This window comes from Gopherus evgoodei, chromosome 5 (genome assembly GCF_007399415.2).
Source record: "Gopherus evgoodei ecotype Sinaloan lineage chromosome 5, rGopEvg1_v1.p, whole genome shotgun sequence".
NCBI classification, from domain to species: Eukaryota; Metazoa; Chordata; order Testudines; family Testudinidae; genus Gopherus; species Gopherus evgoodei.
Window position 1 is genome coordinate 104,721,164 of NC_044326.1, and position 23,324 is coordinate 104,744,487.

General features: G+C 38.6%; 1 protein-coding gene across 1 annotated transcript in view; it reads left to right on the plus strand.

The window, feature by feature from the left end:
* Positions 1 to 23,324, plus strand: part of SEC24D (SEC24 homolog D, COPII coat complex component) — a 92,121-nt gene that overhangs the window by 45,975 nt on the left and 22,822 nt on the right. The window contains exons 9-11 of the mRNA XM_030564306.1: positions 11,774 to 11,912; positions 14,632 to 14,747; positions 20,435 to 20,559. Coding sequence (XP_030420166.1) covers positions 11,774 to 11,912; positions 14,632 to 14,747; positions 20,435 to 20,559 — 380 coding nt within the window. The remainder of the gene's footprint in view (positions 1 to 11,773; positions 11,913 to 14,631; positions 14,748 to 20,434; positions 20,560 to 23,324) is intronic.

The window sequence follows — 23,324 nt, forward strand, 5'->3', positions numbered from 1 at the left end:
AAAAGTAGCTGGAGAGCCCTTTCTTATTAACGCTTAATGTACCCTGTTTGAAATCAATAGTCAGAAGAATATGTAGTGCTCTTCCTCAGTGTCAATACTGAGCATTTTAGATTTGCTCTGTCCAGCTGGTACAATATTATTGTATTAAATAAATGAGCTGATCTAAATAGGAAAATTGTCTCTCTTCTACTGGAAAAGGTGGCTCAGTAATTATACAAATAGCATATTAATATTTATAACAGTATACAATTTACATGGAGAAGTTACTTACAATACTCCTTTATACATTTTGAGATTTGATCTTGCATTTCCTGGTTATTCAGTGTATTATGTATCTGCACTATACTCTGTCCAGTTTAAGGCCATGTTTGCAGCTACATCAGGAAAGTGGGAGTTATGTCTAGATAAAGAACTTACAGGCCTGGATCAGGCCCCAGATTGCCTCAAATTAAATCAGAACACTACTAGCGCTTAACATATAGCAAACAATAATAATAGGCCAAATCAGTTCTGGCTTCGGAAGTAATTTTGTCTTGGAAAAAAGCTGCAACATATAACACAAAGGGAAATACTTGTCTTGACACTTTAATGTGAACCATTAAAGCCAACTCCAAACCCAAAGATTATTTGTGAACTGGTTAATCTTTCCCAAAAATAAATTACAATTAACATGTCAAAAACTGTTGTGAGATACATACTCTACTTCAAAAACATGTATTTAATTGAAGCAACAGAACACAGAATTATGTGTTTTAAAATTCTGACTAATTATATTGAAATAAAGTTTCACTTCTGCTTAACTTAAGAACATCATGATGGTCATACTGGGTCAGACTAATGATCCATCTAGCCAGTATCTTGTCTCTGACAGTGGCCAATGCCAGTTGCTTCAGAGTGAATGAATAGAACAGGGCAATTTTGAGTTACCTGGCCCTGGTCATCCAGTCCCGCCTTCTGGCAGTCAGAGGTTTAGGGACACCAAGAGCATGGGGTTGTGTCACTGCCCATCTTAGCAAATAGCCATCGATGGAGCTGACCTTCATTAACTTATCTAATTCTTTTCTAAACCCAGTTATACATTTGGCCTTCACAACATCTCGTGACAGTGAGTTCCACGGGTTAACTGTGCATTGTGTAAAGTAATTCTCTTGTCTGTTTTAAAACTTCTTATTTATACTAATTACCTATGGAATTTGATTTGAAAAACCTACATTTTTTGTTTTCTATAGTAAACTTTGTACACAAGCATGTCCTTATTTTGAAACTTTATAAACATAGTATCAGGGCATATCCATTTATACATCAATCTTAGAATGTTCTGTCTGCTGTCTGTAGTTCTATTGAACATGGAATATCATTTAAACTGAAGTGACAATAATACTTGACCTCAAAAGAGCTGCACATTAGTATGGCTGGGTCCCCAAAAAAAAAACTCCTGCAGCTAGCTGCACTCTGCTCAGTAAGGAGGTACCTGTTCTGAGATGTTCTCATACTTTGGAAACAGTTATCTGACTGTCTGTGTGCCAATGTCCTGGAAAAACAGATTCCCCAAAAGCAGGTGATTTCAGAAAGGCATGTCACCCTATATGTTTGTCCACTGAGCAATTTTACTGATGAAAAGGCAGCTTGTAATATATAGCATGAATTGAAACATTGATAACACTGGTCTACAATTTTTGAGAAGTCGTCTGCTTCAGAGATAAAATGTGATATTTATTATGTATTTTGATGTGCTAAATTCAAATATGACAATTAAAACAACTGATTGGCTACTGTTTCTAAGATATTTAAGTTTTTACATTTTTTGTCCATGTATATTGTGTAGATAGTAGAGTTTTAATCACAAATTGTAAACCTAGGTCTTTTCATGTGTTTATGGTTGCTTTACATGATAATATTTCACCTGTCCTGTTTATGTAACACTTTAAAAATCAGCAAAAGGGTTATATAAATAAACTTTATTATGAAACAAAAGGCAAAAAAACTATTATGTACATAGTTTAGTCCTATTCAGTGTCTACTCGGCGCTTCTTGGCTTGTCTCTTGTATTCATTAAATGGAGCATCTCTTGTCACTGTCCAGCAATAGTCTGCAAGCATTGATGGGCTCCATTTGCCCTGATAGCCTGCCAGGAGATTCCACTGCTGTAGTCTGGAGCCTAACAGCTCTGCCTTACTCTTAGGTAGTTCCAAATCCCTGACAAGATCATTCAGTTCACCTTGTGTTATGAGGTGTGGTTCAGAGGAGGAGGATGGGAGAAAATGTGGGTCCTGTGACATTGATGGTTCAGGACCAGAAGTTTCATCCTCTTCCTCTTCCTCGTCTGACTCAAGTGAAAATGATTCTGGTGCATCAGGAACCGGCAGCCCTTCTCCGTGGGGAACTGGGCGTATAGCTGATGGAATGTTTGGATAATGCGCAGTCCGCTTTTTCTTCTTTGACACACCTTTCCCAACTGGAGGCACCATGCAGAAGTAACAATTGCTGGTATGATCTGTTGGCTCTCTCCAAATCATTGGCACTACAAAAGGCATAGATTTCCTTTTCCTGTTCAACCACTGGCGAAGATTTGTTGCACAAGTATATGTGGGGCCCACCTCTTGTCCTGATCTCCAATTTTGCAGCCAAAATAAAGGTGATAGGCTTTCTTAACCATAGTGGTTATACTGCGCTTTTGTGATGCAAAAGTCACTTCACCACAAACATAGCAGAAGTTATCTGCACTGTTCACATAAGTACGAGGCATCTGTGCTCACTTTGGCTAAACAGAAATGTGTCCCTTTGCAAAATCAAACACTGACAAATAAGAGAGCACGACACTGTATGATTTCTAGAGCTGATATAGGGCAATTTGTTCAGCAGAGTGATGTAAGCTTCATTATGATTGCATCATCCTGATTTCTAGGAATAACATGATGCAATTCATATCCTGTATGATGCAATACCAGCTTCAGATTGCATCATTCATTGTTTTGCCTAAAAAGCAAGTACTGTCCAAACCCAGTCATAGATTTATTAATAGATCCAGTCAAAGATGTATTTTAGTCATTTCTGGTTTAAATTGAGATTCCTTCCCTTTATAACTCACTTATCCTATGCCATTCCCAAGTCAAGGGTCATATATACTGACCCAATAGCATATCTTGAAAACTAGAGCCAATCAACAATTTTAAGCATCATTTTCGTTCTCAGTGACCCAGAATTAGTAAAGTTAGACTACATTTATTTCGGAAGCATTTTGGCTGTAGAGCAGTGTAATGGATCTAGTAGTGTTGAGTAATTTGTGATTGCCACACTTGAAGGCAGGATTATGTGGCAATTCTTGTTCATGTGTATTGCCAAAGATTTTGTGTTCCTGTCAAATACAGTCAGGCTTTCAACGTGAGGGCCAAGCAACTGCACATGCTTGGAAACTCACACCTAGTAATCTATGTGCATGAATGTTAGGTGCACCCAAATGTATGTATGGAATTGAACTAATTTTGAAAGTCTGGCTCCTAATGCTAATTTTTCACTATAGTTATTGAGGTTATTGTGTATGGTTATTATGTATGATTGAGGTTATGATAAAGGAACAGCTAAGAAGCCTTCCCAGAACCTGAGGGGCAGAACAAGGCTGATGGCAGAGACCTATATATTTATGTAAGTTGAACTCTTATTCACATTTGGCTGAAGTATGGATATAGAACTCTGCCCTACAGACAGATCCGTGCACACAAATCTGCCAAGGAAAACAGGGTAGCATGCTCTGTATGTTTTGCTGATTGGATGGTGCAAAGTGACAGTTTGCTTCAATGTTCAGAATCTGCCTCCTTTTCTCTTTTCCCCTCTACATGTCTCATTTTCTTCATGGAGTCCCCGCTGCACTGAGGGGCAGTGAAGGTGCCAGTGCTACTCTTCTAATGGATCAATCTAAGGCCCTGATCCTCCGTGATTTCAGTGACCGCCTGCATGGACACAATGAGTCCTGGACAGTGGATCAGGGCCTAATTTAGTAGTGAACGGCCTAACCACAATGAGAGCAGTAATTCAACATGCTTCTTGTCTGGAGTGAAGCTTTCTTTTTGTTAGAATGTGAGAGAGAATCAGATTTTGGAGTTATGCCACCAGTATCTCTAGGGCCGGTTTAATATTTCATTGAGCCCTAAGGGAGATGGCCTGAACAGGAATATTTTCAAAATAAAACTCACTCACTTTATGACTAGTGGTGGGTTAAGTTAAGATTTAATGGCTCAGCTGATCTGGGTCTTGCACTCCAAAGGGGCCCTTATGTTCCTGGGAATAGTATGCCTCACTGTTTCTATCCCTTATGGCTATCCCCCTTCACTTTAATATAAACAGGACCACAAGTTTCTGCGTGTTGCTATCAGCAGCCTCTCCCTCTGGTCCATCCAAGCCAAATGTAGGCTATGGAGCACTAGCTTTGCTCATTGTTATTGATATTTATTTATATTATGGAGATGTCCAGAGGCCCAGAATCAACAGATAGGGGTTCCATTGTGTTCAGAACATCTATGCTACAGTCTCCATCCCACAGAGAGCTGTAGCTGACTAATAAACACACAGGTTTAATACAAAGAATAGTTATATAAAATTACTTTTATTTTTATTATGGTAGCACCTAGGGACACCAACTGAGGTCGGGCCCTGTTGTGCAAATAAAAAACAAGAGGGACAGCAGAACCTCAGAGTTACAAACTGACCGGCCAGTCACACACCTCGTTTAGAATTAGAAGTACTCATTCCGGCAGCAGTGTAGACCAAAAAAAGAAAATATAGTATGATACTGTGTTAAATGTAAACTACTGAAATAAATAAAGAAAAAGTTTAAAAAATATTTGACAAAGGGAGGAAACTGTTTCTGCACTTTGATTTAAATTAAGATAATTTAAAGCAGCATTTTTCTTCTGCATAGTAAAGCCTCAAAGCTGTATTAAGTCAATGTTCAACTGTAAACTTTTGTAAGAACAACCATAACATTTTGTTCTGAGTTAGTTACGAACAACTTCCATTCCCGAGGTGTTCGTAACTCTAAGGTTCTACTGTTCAATATAAACAGACCAGACAGAACAAGGGTTGGGAGGGAAGGGATGTAAGCAGAGTGAACAGAATGATGGGTTGGAAACATCAGAGCAGTTCCATGATTATTGTTTGTTTTGTTTTTTGGTATTTCTTTAAATAATTGGGGTTTTGTTAGGAGAGGGTTAGCTAAGGAGACAGACAAAGGGGAAGGAGAAGAGTCACTGGAGGAGGAGGGGCACAAGAGAAGGGGTAGGTAGAATAAGGCTGAAGCAAAGAGACTTTGAGGAAGAAGGCAGGAGGGAGTTGGAGCAAACAGACTGTTGTCAGAAGGGAAAAAATGGCCGGTATAAAATTATAAAAAGCCATTGGGCACTGATGGCATGTTTAAAAACAAAGGATCGGATGCTTAATCTTCATTAATTTTAGCCACTTCAGTCAAGCTAGAAAACCTCCAAAGCTTTATGAAAGAACTGAAATGCTTTGGAAAATTTGTTGATCTTGTGTTCTGTTTTTAGAATCTGGATGATCAAAAATACGTAATTTTTTCCCTGAGATTATGATTCAAATTCTGCTGTCAGTGTAAACCCATAGTAATTCCTATGACTCCAGCTACTCCGAAATTAGTCTTGTTACCAGGTTAACAATCTGTTCTATGGATTGAGCTTTATTCAGTAATAAATTTTGCTTGTTTCCTTTAACTTTGTTCTGCTTTTAGAGAATAAAAATGTAAATATTGGGAGAAATGGAGGGCAGAGGGAACACAAGCAAATCCTGCAATTCGAACAATGCTAGTTAACTTTCATACCTGCTGTCTATATACTTTGTCCAAGCAACTCAACCACTCTCTCTGTACCTCTTAAAGTAAAGCGATAGATGGAGACAATGTAATAAACGGGCAGAGATAGATGAAATTGAGCCAGAAGTGGTTCTCAGTTTTCGGGGCCAGAGATGCAGTTCTAATGGTAGAAAATTAGAGAGCTGCACGTATTTATTTTTTTAATAGTCAGTCACTGTCAACCTTAACTATTGCAGAGCTGCCGCTTAATGTTTGGAAAATGATGCCCATGATTAAAATGGAAGAGGCTGGTCTGTTGAGTTTCTTGATTTCCGCCAGTAGTAAATATGGAGGCTGTTTATACACAAACTCAAGAGCCAGTGGCCACTTTACCCATGAGAGGGGAGGAAATCTCTGAGGATTCTCTTTGCTGAGCTTTTCCCCCTACTGTTCTATTGAGGAAGATGGTGTATGATGGGGCTAGCAGCCACAAGCTGATTAAGAAAACTGCGGGCTGTTTGAATTAACAAAAAATAGATGTGACTCTCCACCAATTTACACCAATGTAAACTAGAAGTAACTCCATGGATTTCAATGAAGTTACAGTAGTGTAAAATTTATAGAGGGGAGAATTAGGCCCTATGTATGTAACGAGTGGTACTCTTTTATTACACTACAAATACTGCTGCACTATGCCAAATCAATGATAAATAATATTGGCCTGGTATTTCTAAATCCTGTTGTTGTAATTCTGGACATTATCCCTCTCCACTGGATTTTGATGACAGTTCTGCAGTTGATTTCATGTGGACATGAGCAGGTTCTCTTATGATTTTCTGGTGCACAGTGACACCTATAGAAAGTAAGTTATAGCACACAGAAATATGGTTTTAATGTTCATTCAACATTACTTTTTCGCTTCAGGTAGTTACAGTTCTTTTGGGGTGTGCTTTAGTGGTTTTTTTCCTTCCGTGAATATTTGTAATTGCATTTAATATAAAGCCTTGCAAAATTCCCATGAACATATTCCAACCCAGATACAAAAACTACTATCACACTCTGATAAAGAGGATGATAACAATTCTTTTAAAATGTATAGTTTTTTACTCCTCTATCCAAAGAAAATTGCCCATCCAGGGTGGGTGGGTAAACAGAAACTTGCAAGGCTACAATGTCGGATAGGTATCTATCTGTAGCTATTAACTGAGGCTTTCTTAAAAACCATTACTCTTCTCTCTGAAATAGTTCTTTGATAGTTTTGATTTAACAGTACTGATTATGCTGGCCTTGACCTTCAGATTACTTTAACTATTATCAGATGTCTTTCATTAGTAACATAGTAGTTTAAAATAAAATGGAGATACATAGAATGTATTGTAATGAGATGCAAACTTCAGTAACTTTAAGGAATGCTATAAATATGTGCATCCATACCGCTTTCAGGGAGATTTGCAGTCATTATGTTATGTGAGAACTTTATAATAATTTATAATACTATGGGTGTCCTGCATGATAGTTGTAGAATCAGGTCGAGGGAATGTTAAGAGAAGTAAGTATTCTTAGGCTGTATCCTACAAAGATTTAGACATATATTTAACTTTATGCATTGTGCATAGTCCCATTGATTTTAGGGGGACTACTTGGTGTGTAAAGTTAAATATATATGTCTTTGCAGGACTGGAGCTTTGGGCTGCTGGGCCTTCTAACTTATATTAATATAACAGCCTCCTTTGGTGACTACTTTTTTTTTTAAGTGGCTTTAGGAGGAATGAAGTAAAAATGATACTCCAAATGTGAGAACAGAAGAAAGATCGTGTTTGGGTTTTTTTTGTTTATGAAATCTGACTCCAAGAAAGTAATTTATTAAATATGGAGAAGGCAGTGGACACATGTGCAGGCTCTGAACTTAAAAAGAAAGTGCACTCTTCTGGCATTAATTTTAGTGAGGACTCTTATTCATGCTTTGTGCTTAAAGATCTAGTTTTCTTTGGGGCATTTTTTAAAAAATGCAGCTGTGACAGTTTTCCATTTTCTTAACATGTTTGTTTTTTCTTTGTAGTGTTGTGAAGTAATCGCCGAGTACTAAATGTATTAAAACTGAGATTAGAAAAATTACTGGATTAATGTGCATAAATACAAATCCAATGTCTGATTTTTATCAGGGCCTGTCTACACAATCGATTTGGTAATATTAACCACGTATTCAATATATCTGAGGTTGTAAAGTGTGATTGATGCAACCTGACATGCCGTGGTAGAACAGTACAACAGAATAGCAACTGGAACATTGCAAAATAATTAACAATCACAAAAGTTTTTTAAATTTTATTTTTAAAGCACATGCATGTGGTGCCCTTTGGGCACACATGTCTGAAAATTTTCCTTGAAATTTTTTGCAAAACTGTTGCTAGCTGACATTATTGGTTAAGTTGTATTTGACTCTACTTTTGAGTAGGGAAGAAAATAAACTAATGATACTTCATTAAAGCAGAAGTACATATTTATGACACGTGCAGTAAAAGTTTGATAATATATGTAAAATCTTTGCCAAAATGTTTAAAACTGTTAGGAGAAATAAATGAGTGTCTCCATAAAAACATAAACAAACAATAAAAGATGTTGTAAACAGTGAGTACTAACAGGAAAAATAAGGGTTGCTATTTACCAGTATCATCTTCATGTCTGTTGAACTGCAATAAAAGACACAAGTACACGATAATGGTGTTTTGGAACATGCATGTTCTTTGTGAAGAAGCAGCATAACTTAGATGCAAAGCTCCAGTGGATTTACTAGCAGAAAACTTAAAAGGTTTTAACATTCTTTGCCTCGTGGAGAGTTACCTCATACTATCCTCTGGATTTACTTTTTTATTGTTTAGGTTCACTAAATTGGGGCTGAGGGTTAGAAAAAAATGTAAAATGAAGTTTGTGCGTAATAAACCATCACTGATAATTGAAGAGAACACGATAAATAAATTTTATTTACAGGCTTCCAATATGCCTTTGCAAACCCTTGGAATATAATTGCAGGAATCCTTCAATTACTGGACGACTGTTACTGAGGGAGAAATCTGGAAAGCGTCTCCCATTAATTCTGATTTTGACAGAGGCAGTAATCAAGTCTGCTCAATGTAATGAAACTGACCAGAGTCTGAGATACTGCGTTTGCTTGCTGCTTGCATTTCCCTTCACTGAATATTAACATTGTTTCTAAATCTTGCACTCTAGCAAGTGACCCTGACACTGCAAGTTTTGACACGCTTTGTACAAAAGAGCAAGGTACTCCATCAACAGAGACAGGTCTAGGAGAAAATATCCTTGTTTTCTTGGGCATGCATATCCCAGAAAGCCATATATGTTAGATGTGAAGCAAACTGATTCCAGAAGAGCAGAATGTCTTTGCAGCTCCCTGGGAGTTGTGGAACAGCTTTAGGTGGGGAAGGAGAGCCTGGAGAACTCAAGTAAATAAACTTCCCCCATTCTCATAATTATCTATACTGTACCTGTACTCCTCTACCCATGTGTAACCTGCAGCACTTCCTACAACCTCAGGGTTGCATTAATTCCCATCATGGGCCCGTTGTCTCCCAAGATCCAATCAGCCAAAGCATTTTAATTTAAGTATAATGACTTTAAATCAGAAGGACAAGTAACATGGAAATGACGTACCAGCAAAATAATCAAGTTAGCACAGTCCTTGTTTAAAAGCTACGTCCTGTCCCACTGGAAGAGGAAGATTAGGGGGTTCCTCCAACTCAGGATTGAAGCACATTGGCAGAGAAGGGTGAGGAAGCTTGCACTGATGCAGCTCCTGCTGTACCTGCTCTGTGGGCAAATGGAGGACATGTATATCATCAGAGCTGGCAATTCAGTAAACTTCACAAATACTAGATTAACCAGATGTTGGATCCTTGTACTTGGAGTTTTTTTATCAGGGGGTAGCCGTTTTAGTCTGTACCCACAAACACAACAGGGAGTCTGGTGGCACTTTAAAGACTAACAGATTTATTTAGGCATAAGCTTTCATGGGTAAAATACTACAGTGTCTTTTAAGCGTATTATTAAAGATAGTAGTTTGGACAAACAAATTTGAGAATGAAATCCATCCTGCCAACTGAAACACACACAAGAAACATTACATATGGAGAACATAAGAACACAAGAATGGTCCATCAAGCTAAGTATCCTGGCTTCCAGCTGGACCAAAGTCAGATGCTTCAGAGGGAATGAACAGAACAGGGCAGTTATCTAGTGATCCGTCGTCCCCTGTCGTCAGGTCACAGCATCTGGCAGTCAGAGGCTTAGGAACATCCAGAACATGGGGTTGAATCCCTGACCATCTTGGCTAATAGCTACTGATGGACCTATCCTCCATGAACTTATCTAATTCTTTTTTGAACTCAGTTATACTGTTGGCCTTCACAATACCCTTGCAACAAGTTCCAAAGGTTGACAGTGCGCTGTATGAAGTACTTCCTTAGGTTTGTTTTAAACCTCCTGCCTTGGTGTCACCAGATGAAAGTACTAGTTCTTGTCTTATGTGAAGGGGGTAAATAATGCTTCCTTTATTCACTTTCTCCACACCCCTCATGATTTTATAGACCTCTATCATATTCTCCGCTCTCCCTAGTTCTCTTTCCCAAGCTGAACAGTCCCAGCCTTTTTACTGTCTGCATATGGAAACTGTTTCATACCCCTAATAATTTTTGTTGCCCTTTTCTGAACCTTTTCCAAGTCTAATAGAGCTCTACCTCAATATAACGCAACCCAGTGTAACACAAATTCGAATATAATGCTGTAAAGCAGCACTCCGGGGGGAGGGAGGGCTGTGCACTCTGTCAGATCAAAGCAAGTTCGATATAACACGGTTTCACCTATAACGCAGTAAGAATTTTCGGCTCCTGAGGACAGCGTTATGCTGAGGTAGAGGTGTGTATCTTTTTTGAGAGGGAGAGACCAGAACTGTTCATAGTTCTGAAGGTATGGGTGTAATGTGGATTTATATAGTGACATATTATCAGTCGTCCTATCTATCCCTTTCCTAATGGTTCCTAATACTCTGTTAGCTTTTTTGATTGTACACATTGAGGAAAGAGAACTAGCCACAATGACTACAAGATCTTTCCTGACTGGTAACAGCTAATTTAGACCCCATTATTTTGTATGTGTAGCTGAGATTGTTTTCCAGTGTGCATTACTTTGCATTTATCAACATTGAATTTCATCTGCCATTTTGTTGTTGCTGAACTATTGTAAATTAAGGGTATGATTCAGGAGAAGTACTTAAGCACATGTGTAACTTCAATCCTGTGTTCAAGTCCCATTGAAGTTCAAAAGGACGTCAGTATGTGCGTAAGAGAGATGCTTGAATAGAGATGCTTTTCTTATTCAGGGTCTGTATGAATCTTATTTTTGTAAAGTCTCATTTGTGCATGTAATTGTGGCTGCGGAGAATAATTGTCGTAGTGCATGCAAATGTTGATATAGGCATCTTAGAGCCAAATTTCACCTTCCTTATTCTACTGAATAATCCCTTAGTATGCAATTAGTCACATTGATTATGCTTAGTAAGACACTATTTGTTGTGAGTAAGGATGGCAAAATTGGGCCCTTAATGGGGATAACTGCTGTGCAGGCCGGTTCTCTCCCCTTTTAACTGTATGTGGAAGGGTTCATGTGGCTCTAATGAGAAGACAAATACTATTATTACAACTATTGTCATGGAATATTTCAACAAGAAGAAAACTAGCCTCTTCTGTAGCTTACCCTGAATGCCCAGCCCTCTGAGGAGTGCATGAGACCCTGCTCTTAGCAAAATTAAATGTTTTGGAATTTGGGTGAATCGTGGACAGAAATCAGCTGATTGGGAAGCAATAATTAACAAGAGAGTTCAGATGCATCAGTATCTTTCCAGGCTGTTTTTAGGTTTAGTATTTTAGTGATGCTTTTTATGGCTCTGTTTTCCATTCTGTATAGACACCTCTTTATGTTGTCAACCATGGGGAGACTGGGCCAATTCGATGCAACAGATGCAAAGCCTATATGTGTCCCTTCATGCAGTTCATTGAAGGGGGAAGAAAGTATCAGTGTGGATTTTGCAACTGCATAAATGATGGTAAGTGACATTTATCTACTATTTATATATATTATTCATTCATTAATGTGAACAGGAAACTGCATCTATAGTATTATTTTCTTGATTTACTTACTTGGAGTGAAGTCCTGGCCCCATCAAAGTGAATGGGAGTTTTTACCATGCATCTCTATAGGGCAGTCAGTATTTCATCTATGGAGTCTTTTTGGCATGTTACTCGCTATGAGCCAAATTCTCTATTCCTAGTCAGCTTGAATAAGTATTTAATTTTTTAAAACATTTATCGGTCAGTTTCTCAGCTTTTGCAAATCGGCTTGGTTCTGTTGAAATCAGGGAAGCTGCTCTGATTTTCACAGAGGACTGAGGCTGTGTGTCTCATATCAATAGAAAAGATTTCAGGAAATATAATTGAACAATTTTGAAGAAATAGCAGTAATTGAATATACTACTTTACAAAAAATAAAGTTCAGTAGAGTTCTTCTGGTGACACTTTCACTCTTCTGTTTCCTTTTATGGAGGTAAAAATGTGGAATTGGATTTCTTCATTATCATTTTAAACTGAGAATAAGAGCTCTTAAACTGGTTCTGGGGAGACAGAACACTGCAGCAATTAAAACACACTGTTTAATAGTGTGGTCTTGAAATGGGTAGAAATACTAGACCCAGTTATTCTTTCTGTTATGGCCCTTTTGCTACACTCCACAAAGGCACCAGAAACTTAGTAAAACTAGCAGTTAGGGAATTCATCCAGTTTAGGATGAATCTCAAAAAGGGTTAGCCAGAGTAATGGGGGGCATTTCCAGTGAAAAGTGCTTCTGCTCCTTAGTGGTTCTCCCCTGCTGCAGAGCAGCTGGGCACAAATTTGGCCCCTGCGGCTGCTCTAAACAGCTCTCAGACAGTCCCAGAACAAGGGCAGCATAATCATGGTGTAAAGCCACTTTTGCTTTCAGCACCACTCTGTTATTTTCTATATATTCCTTCACCATGCAACCAAAACAGAGAATTGGGGCATACGTTCGATGTGCAATACAACCACAACTGGAAGATGATTTTTTGACAACATCCTGTCATATGATGGGCCTTCAACTAGTTGTTCTGTATATGAAAATTTTTAGTGAAATCTACCCAACAAGATTCTATAAGAATTATTTTTTAAATAGTTTACTAATAAAATATGCAGAAACTCTTTGGTCAAATCCACTTTTAAAAACAAATATACTGTAACAAAATACAGCCGCACAAAACAGTGAAATACAGTCTGTAGCTTCATCAAAAGTTTTTTATTTTTTAAATGCTTTGTCAACACAGGATATGTTTTTGCTCTATTTTAAACTGCTAGCTAGAATTTTAGATGAAAATAAATTTATTTAAAAATGCTTAAGTGCCTGGCAAAGAACAAATACTTAGAACAACTTAAGAATAGTCATGTCTCTGATCATGCATTTAATGGTTAAATCACTTATTAATCTTACTGTGACAAGGCTTGGTTTTCACAGAAGATACCATGCCATATTTGTTCAAGTGTGCTGCATGTGACTCATAAGTAAGCGTTCTTTTGCTATTGGCTGGATCCCAAGTCTTTGCCAGAACTAGTCTTTCTAGACATTTGTATCAAGTTGGATTTCCTCAGCAGGATCACAGTGGTCTAGTGCTTTCCCTAATACAGTAATCTTTTCAGCTCTGAAACATGAACCTTGAAAGATTCATGCCAACTCTTTTTTGGCTTGAAGCTCTGCCTTTTGGGCAAAGTGTAGCAGATAGCAAGTTGTATTGTTTGTTCAATTTAAATTCTCATAAACACATACTGTTTGCATTAAAAACAGTGTAAATATTGTCAAGTATTCATTAGAATATCAGTTTAAAGCATACGATGTACTTCTACAGTGCCGTTCAACCAAGAGTCTTAAAGCACTTTACAGTTTTTAATTGAGCCTCAAAACTCCCCGGCGAGGTAGGTAAGCATTATCCCCATTTTACAGGGGGGGGAAACTGAGATGTAAAAAGCTTAAGTGAAGGTATCCGAGAAGTAATTGGCAAAGGTTGATGCCTTCTCTTGCTCTGAAAATTAGACAAGAAATGTTTTTGCCATCCTACAGTTTAGATGTGACTATGTAATTTTCTTAGGACTCATTTCCTAAGGTTGTCAAGAATCCTGCAGTGAAATCTGTCTTTCGCTTTTAGTTGTGAGGTCCTGCACCTCTGCTCTGATTGTGGAATGCTCCTAATGCAGTGGAACAGAACAGAAGGCCAGGATTTGTAAACCCTGTTAGAGCTACCTTCTCTGAGGCAGAACTTGTAGGTGGAGTGGGGCTGGCTGGTGGAAAGGTGGCGCTGCTGACTCTGACTCTGCAGATCCATTGGCAGTTATCACTGGGACTACGACTGCTTCAGGTTTGCAGTAGCAAGCCTGAAGTAGTCCTGCTGTCCCTGCATCCTTGGAGAGGCAGATTCTTCTCTCCAGCCTGTACCATCCCCAACTACTCAAGCTTGTGCAGGTTGAGTATGGAAGATTCAAGTGTTCATGAGGGAAAACATCCAGGCCTTCAAATACAGTAGTAGCACACGTGACAATAAGCACAAAATAACTTTTTTCTTTTTAAAACTGTGCTGTTTCTGCATAAAATTAGTTGCCCTGCTAAGCATTTGCACTGCTTCCTCAAGTCATGAAATGGGAGGTTGCACTGGTTCCATTGTGTTTATTAAAAGAAGAAAATTTAGTTTTACTGTTTTGTTTCTTTAGTCCCTCCGTTCTTCTTTCAACATCTGGACCACATTGGCAGAAGAACAGACCACTACGAGAGGCCAGAGTTATCTCTAGGATCATATGAATATGTTGCTACATTGGATTATTGCAGAGTAAGTATTTCCAGCACAGAAAACTGTTTACAAATTTATGTCAAAACAAACTGAATTCTTTTAAATACCTAAAGCAGAATAAAGGCTTTTTCTAGTTCACACCAGAAGTTCAGAAGTCTATGAACATTTTCAAAATTGTAGCTGGAAGCATAGAATGATATACCAAAATTACCTCCCCTCCTCTCCCACCCCCATTAACATTGTTGCTCATGGTTCCTGTTATAACAATTGTTGAATTATATGACTGTCAAATAAGAATTACAAGGCGTTGCAGCAAAGTTTGTGGATCCACTAAGTTTCATCTGGGGCCTTGATTTGGTCCTAACTATATGGCATTGTTCTAGAGGCTACAGTTGAGATTTTCAAAGCAGTATCATGTGTTAGTTACATGTCTTCTGTTAATTTTAAAGGCAGATGTGTGACTAAATCTCATTCTCTGCTTTGAAAATCTCAGCCTAAGAATTTGACCTACCAGTTTTCCCAGAAATGAAAAGTTGTTTGTTTGACCACTGTTAGCTGTAGAAGTGTGGTTTGGTCTTCATATTATGAACTCACTGAGGGCCTGATCCAAAGCCCATTGAAGTGAATGGAAGTCTTTCTCGTGATCCTGGTGTACTTTGGAAAAGACCCTTAAATTGTTGGTGGGAAGTGGGGGAATTAAGAGAATTCCCAATAGAGCTTGAACAGTTCAGCATGGTTAATTGTAAAAATAAATCATAATGGTTGTGGTGGCTTAGAGAGCTGAGTTTGCGGTTCAAAACAGACTACTTGGAACCCCAGTTTCATAACCCAGCAGGGTCATATAAGCCTTTTACATTTCTGCGGTTGATAAACTGAGTTTTCTCTGTTCTCTGTAGATGCGAATGATCTCGTGGTACTTTTGGTAAGAGTAATGGTTTGTCTAATGTTCTTGGCTAATGATATACTTCCCATCCCTACTTGTGTACACACAGGTTGCTGTGCACAGCATATCTGCCTGGCTGCCTTCCTACCTCAGAGACGGCTTCAAATTGTGAATCTGCCCTTAACAGGAGTTCACTTTTTTAAAACAATTGTAGACGTGTTGTTCTTATCTACAGAAACAGTTTAGCTCAGTCAGATGTCTAAGACATTATTGTTCTTAGAGCTCAGACATTTTAAATACCTCAAATGGAGGAAAAGATTTTAAAATCCAGCCTTTTGTTAACTTACACCATGTACAGCACTTGTGTGCAATCTTTTAGATTCTTCTGTCTTCTTCTGTGGGGAGGTCAGTAATAGCTGATCAAACTCCTTATCCATGTTAGAAATCTGGCCAAAAACTAATGCTTAATCCAGAAAAATGTTGATAAAAATAAAGTGTAGGTACATGTTAAGTCTCTTATAAAATCAAGAGATATTTGAGACGTGTTTCACCACTACTACCTCCAGTGAGACTGATAAAGTAAATAGCTTTCTCAAATTAACATTAAATAGCAGACAACATCTCTGAAGACAGAGTGGGCTAGTATTTGATCATGGTTCCTGTTAGTAGTAAACTGGTGACAATTAGTGCCTGAGCAGTGATGGAGTGTTTCCACTCACAGAAAACGTGTGGCTATTTATATTAGTTTACATAAAGAATTCTTTTCCTAGGGGCCCTAATGCTGCATCGAGTGGTGTGTAGTTGGATCCCTGTGTCCACGTGGAGCCCTATGGGATTCAGGAGGGCTCAGTCCAGGTGGAGGGATCTGTCTTGGTGGTTCTAGTGCACAATCAAAAAATGGCTTAACATTTTGGGTATGTTCTAGATTTGTTTGAACATACGTGCCACGCACATAAAATTATTTGAGAGAACTTGCTGGTATTTTCTCAAGTATGAAGTATTTAGATCCTTGTTTGAAAATGCCTTTGCTCGTGTTTAGCTTAATTCACAGTATGTCAAGTGTGATCTTCTATGTCCACCCACATTCAGTTCTCATCATAGACCAACAAAACTCCTATTAGCTCCAGTGGAAGGAGGATCAAAGTCATGATAAGCTTAAGAATGCATTCTGTGGCTGCATGGTCTTGAATACCCTTCACTTCCATTGAAGTCAGGGATTTGGCTTCAGAACATCAACGTATTGCTTAGTTTTTAGTAAGCATGTATTTATGTAGTTAGTAAACTTGAGGAACTCAGCAAGCTGATTAGCTGACCCCTGGTACACTGGGGGCTTGATTCAAAGATCATTGAAATGATTGGGAACCTTTTCGTTGACTTCACTGTGATCTGGATCAGGTCCGAGATCTGAAATGAGCTCAAATAGGGAAAAAAAGTGTGTGTGTGTATATATATATATATTCCACTTACTGTAGCTGAGGTTCCTGCACTATATAGATATGTAGGGAGGGGGAGGAATAGGAATATAGTGCGGGAACCTTAGCTACAGTAAATTTACATAGCTTCATCAGTGTCAATAGAGCTGTGCTGATTTATGGCGGCTGAAGCTGCCCCGTGACATTTGCAAATGAATTTGTCTATTGGGTGTGTCCATTAAAATATCTTCAAGATACTTATTGTTTGTTCTAGAATATGATCCTTTTTGATTCTTTTGATTCAGGTAATAGTTTTATATCCAAAACTCTTGCTTAGAGCTCTGAGAAGTAGCTTTTTGTCAAGGAGCATGCTACTGTAATCTTGTCACAAAAGTGTATGTTCATGTGGATTTGTTTCAAGATTTGTTTTTTTGTTTGTTTTTTTTTAAATAAATCCTTTAGAAATATAAAGCCTCTTTGGAAGTGTTAAGCTATTGCCTGTTGCGACTCTGACAGAGTTATTTGATATTTTTTTTCCTTTGGTCTGAGTCAATAAAGTTTCTTTCTTTTCCAAATCTCAGACCAAAACTGAAGGATCACTTCCTTTGTGCTTATCAAGCAATGAGGATGAACAGCTACAGAAAATGTTAACAAATAACAGCTGTTTTGTATTATTGCTCTTCTGTTAGGCGGATGTGGCAAAAGCTCAACATCTCATTTCTATCATATATATGTCAGAAATTAGCCAAGATCATTTTATAAACTGCTGTGGGATTTACAAAACTACAACATTTGATTTTTTTTTTTTTTAAGTAGGGTCCAATCCCTACTTTTACAGCTTGTAAAAACATGTCCTGATTTTCCTTCCAGATCAGTAGAACTCCTGCCTTACCATAGTGTAAGTGAAGGGAGAATGAGGGCCATAATTTTAAGTTTAGGGTAAATGTATAGGGGATGGGAATGTTATAATTGAGGGATTGGAAATGAGAAAGTGGAGTTTATCATGTATAGGTTTGTGTTTCAAATGAGAGTCAGTACTTGACTGGAACTATTTATCTGATGGCTGTAGAACAGCATACGTGATTGGCTTTGGACCATTTCCTAGCGGATGGGTGTCCACCTCATAAAAACAAACAAGCAAGCAAGCAAAAACACCATTGCATGAGACCTTAAATAATGATCATTGCTAGTTTTAGTAGGGAAGCTAAAGACTAAATAGTCATGGAAACTGAACTACTGTCATCCCTAGCAGTGCCCTCAGAACAAAGCCAAGGAACATTTTGTGAAACATTTTAGGCCAGGTCTACACTACAAAGGTTTGTTTCTTTGTTTGTAGCTATGTCAGTGGTGTGAAAAAACCATACCCCAGCTAACATAGTTATGCTGGAGAAGACCCTGTGTAGACGCTTTCTGGCAGAAGAGTGCTTCTATCAGTTTAGCTAATTTGTTTGGGGAAGTGGTTTAGCTCCACTGATAAGAAACTTCTCCTGTTGGCATATGTTGTGTCTGCACTAAGGAACTCTGCTAGTACAGCTGAACCAGCAGCAGTATTTGTAGTGTAGGTAAAGGGTTAGAGAAGATCGCATTGCTGCTGCCCATGCTGTATTTGTTTTGTGTTGTGAATAAAGGACTTCAGTGTCCTGGTTGCTCAAACTAGTGTGTTTTATTAAACATTAAACACACTTAAAACCCCCTTCACCAAAAAAGGACACTCCACCAGAGAAGTAGATTGCATCATGGAATGGGCCACCCAAATACCCTGAGAACCATACTCAATGGTGACCACATTCTTAAAAAAATCTTTTTTGAACCCCTTCTTCTGGCCTTCAGACAGCCCCCCAGCCTCTTCAAGCTCATCATCAGAAGCAAGCTCCCCACAGACCAGGACACACCTGGACTCAAAGCTGTAGCAGACCCTGCCAGAAAAACAGATACAAAACCTGCAGACATTTCTCCACTGCTACAATGATCAACAACCTACTTCTCTGCAAAGACATACCTTTGATGGCTCTTAAGTATGCTCCCAGCGCTGGTGCACTGTCTACACTGGTGCTTTGCAGCACTGAAACTTGCTGTGCTCAGGGGGTTGTTTTTTCACACCCCTGAGCGAGAAAGTTGCAGCGCTGTAAATTGCCAGTGTAGTCTGAGTATGTTTCCCAGACCTGAAGAAAAGCTCTGTGTAAGCTTGAAAGCTTCTCTCTCTCACCATCAGAAGTTGCTCAATAAAATAAATTACCTCACCTGCTTTTTAACAACTTTATAAATAAATGTTATACATAGAAACTTGGTGTAGCTTAGTACAGTAAGTTCATCATTTATACATTACGTACAGTACGAACAAGAAATAACATGTAAGAAGTTTTACCCAGAAGAGTCAGTACCAACCCAATATGTTGCTGGGTGCCTAGTTCTTGTTTACATATAAATGATATGAGCTCATGCTTTATTTATCTTGTATAAAATCAGCTTTTTCTCAAAGTACAGGGGGCTTTCAGTGGTTCAAATTCAGCTGTTGTCAAGGTTTGCTGGAGCACAAAACATACTTATTCACAGCCAGTCTAAGTGCAGGAGTTGCACTTCTGAAGAGAAAAACTTCTCCCAGGCTGCAAAAAGAAAAAGATTTCATATGTTGTTAAAAAGAATATTGTAGACAGAAAAGTTTGGTATCAGTTGTAATGCTTCTGGTGAAAGCTTTTTATCAGGCCTGGTCTTGGCCCTGAAAATGTTGAAGAGCATGCATGTCAGAATAAAAAGCACTTAACACAGCAGGTATTATGAGGACACTTGAATAAAGACCATTAAAAACATGATCTATCATGAAAATATTAATATGAAGTACATGTAGAGTGCAAAGAAAACAAACACAATTCTTATTGACAACGGGATTCTGAATAGGCATAAAGGCCTGTCCTAGCTAATCTCAGTGCAGAATCAGATCCTAAAGTAACTGAGTTGTTTTGTTTAATTCTGATTGGTCTCCTATAGCTTATCCATGTTTTGGTGCAAATGCAGATAGAAATTGAATTGAAGAAGTTATGCTAGTGAAATGCTATTATACAAATGTACATGGAAAGGAAAAAATAAAAGGTGTGCAAAGAGCCAAAGACAAGTTATTTAAACATTTGAAAGTTTACAGAAAACTTCCTGTAATGTTTGTCCAATTCCAATAAACACCTTCACTTTAATGTTTTAGACTAGCAGGAAACTATTCTCCTGTAATAATGTTTTATTCCAGAGATGATGCTTTTCAAAGATTAGATCATCATTTTATTTATTTATTTATTTATTTATTTATTTAATATAGGTATCAACCATCAAATAATTATTTGGATTGCCTATTTGAGCAGTCTGTAGATTTTGTTGGCCTTAATGTGTCACTATTTCTAGTTTTGCTTTGTGTATGTGGATGATGATTGTTTTTCTTTTTGTAGAACAACAAGCCTCCAAATTCACCAGCCTATATCTTCATGATCGACGTGTCATATAGTAACATAAAGAGTGGCCTTGTTAAACTCATATGTAATGAGCTGAAGACTGTGCTCGATAACCTTCCAAGGTAAAGAGATCACAGCGTGTTTTATACAATTTTTCACATCTCAGCAACTCACTTGCTGACCAGAGAAAACAAAAAAAAGCTTCAGAAAATATCAAAATTAGGATAAAAGAATGTTAGGACAATAATTGACAGACCACACTAGACTACATATTTAACATTGTTGACCATTCTAAAATAGTTTGATTGGCATCGAGGCTTGTTTAACTTGAAAAGGGTAAAGAGCAGTTATGGAAGTTGAAGATTTGGTTGGTTTTTATGGTTTTAAAAACCGGAATAAAGACAGTTAAGAAAAATGATCTATCATGAAAATATTAATATAAAGTACATGTAGAGTACAAAGAGAAAATACACAATTCCTATTGCCAACAGGACTCTGAATAGGTATAAAGGCCTGTTTTAGTTAATCTCGGTGCAGAATCAGATCCTAAATACTGTAATTAGATTTTTAAAAAACCCACATTTTCTTCAAGAATTGTTTTGTTGCTTTCATATAGTTTTTAATTCCTTTAAGGGAAATAGTATTAACATTATCCATATAAGGCAGTCTAACAAAATTTGCTGATTCCCCCCCGTTCTCCCCCCATGCCATGGCAGTGATTTCAATGCATCTTTGCACTTGGCTGATGTAGATAAAAACTTTTGCAAGAAGATTAGATGAAATTACAATAGATATCACCCCCTCTTGTTAAAATTATTTTTATTATTATACGCATTTCTGACATGCTAAAGGTATTGCGCTTTGCCTTTATTTTAACGAGAATGGATTGCTGTTACCCTGTGCTGGCGTGTGGATGGCCTGAGCTGGGTCCAGCAGATAGGCAGTTTACTCCGTGTCCATGCCTCTGGCAACCATATCCCATGGGGGCAAGGTTTATAGTAATAAGGAAGTATATCTGCTGAGGGCAATTGGAGCTAAAGGCTTATGCCAGGCAGTTCTATGGAAGTGGCTCACTGATAGGCAGGAGAAAGGGCAAGTGAAGTGGGTAAGGAGTAAGCCCAGATCCTCAAAAGTATTTAGGCACCTAAATGACTGGAAGGGTCTGGGGCTGGGTTACCCCAAGAGTCTCAGGAAAGGCAACTCTCCTACCAAGTTAAAAAGGATTAGAGTTTTCTATCGCCTTATCAGGGCCTCCGTTTTTCCCATACTTGCTTAAAACTGTAAGGCTAAAATGTTCAAATTTGGGTGCTTAAAACCAGTCCCCCAAATGTATATTTAGGCACTGAAGTCTCTGGAACTTGTGGGTGCTCAGCACCTCTAAAAATCAGGCTTTGAATATTAGGAGTTAAACCCCTACCAGGAAGGCTCTAAAGTAGGGTGACCAGATGTCCCAATTTTATCGGGACTGTCCCAATATTTACTTGTTTGTCCTGCGTCCTGACCGATGTTTGGTCAGGATGTGAATTGTCCCAATATTTTGCTCTCTAGCGCATAGGTGGAGGGGACTTGCACCCCCCTTTCCAAACTTTTACCCCACCCTGACTCCACCTCTCCCTCTCCAGTCGAATCCCTTCCCAAATCCCCACCCCCAGCACTGCCCCCTCACTGCCCTATTGGATCCCTCCCCAAATCCCTGCCTCTTCCCCAAGCACTCCACATTCCTCCTCCTCACCCCTCCCTCCCAAGCTTGTGCTAATCAGCTATATGGTGGCGCAAGCGCTGGAGGGAGAGGGGCGAAGCAGGACACAGCAGCCAGCTCAAGGGAGGCAGAGCGAAGGTGAGCTGGTGCAGGGAGGCAGGGCGTAGAGCTGCTGGTGGGTGATCAGCCCCCACCAATTGTTCCTATGTTCCGGCAGCTCTTGGTTTTTTGTTTTTTTTCTCTGCCGTTGGCTCGTGGTGGTGGTGGTTGTTGTTGCTCCACTGACACAGCACCCTCCCCCTGAGGTCCTCATATTTCATGTCTCTCATCTAGTCACCCTACTCTAAAGAGAACTGTGATGTGTTTGAGCCATGTTAGTTAAAGCTGTCTGCTTCCACATCCATGATTAATCTTTAGTCTCGTGAGAGAGGAAACTGCAAAATTCACTGTTGAATGATACGTGAAGAGTATCCTCTTATAGAACTGCCCAAATGCATGTTGCTTAAGGGTGTTTTGGCTAACTAGCTAATGTGTGCACCTCTTTTCCACACAATAAAGGAATATATAAATGCAGAGTATTATTAATCCTTTGGCTTTATCAAGATACTGAATGTTGGAATAGCCTTCTTGGTGGTTACATCAGTAACACAGTAACAGTGTCTGAGTGGCAGGGGAGAATTAGAACCTTCCTTTCAGAAATGATTCATCTATCTAGGTGCAGTTTGCAAAGTTATTTCAAATGTGTCATAATGTAGCCCAGGAAGTATAGACCGTTGATTCATTTTTAATCAAAGTAATCCTTTTATGATCCAGCTGTGTTCCCATGAGCCAGGAGTGGCATATTAACATTCTACACTGGCATGAGAATTAAAGATAGGAGAAAAGAAAAATGACAAGTTTTACATTTTAAATTAACTTTGTGAATCATCATAGGCAATTCATTTTTAACATATCTTGAAAACAGCTAGATCTGATAGGAAATACCATGTCAGGATTCTTTTATGTAATATTTTCTCTTTATTGCTTGACCCTCAACAAAGTAGGAATTGTAATAAAACACTGTTTTTTTTCACCTTCTCCTACTGCTTGGCCAGATCATGGGCTAGAGCAGGGGTCTCAAACTCAATTTACCTCAGGGCCAGTGCCAGTCCTCAAATCCTCCCAACGGGCCAATAATGTCACTAAGAT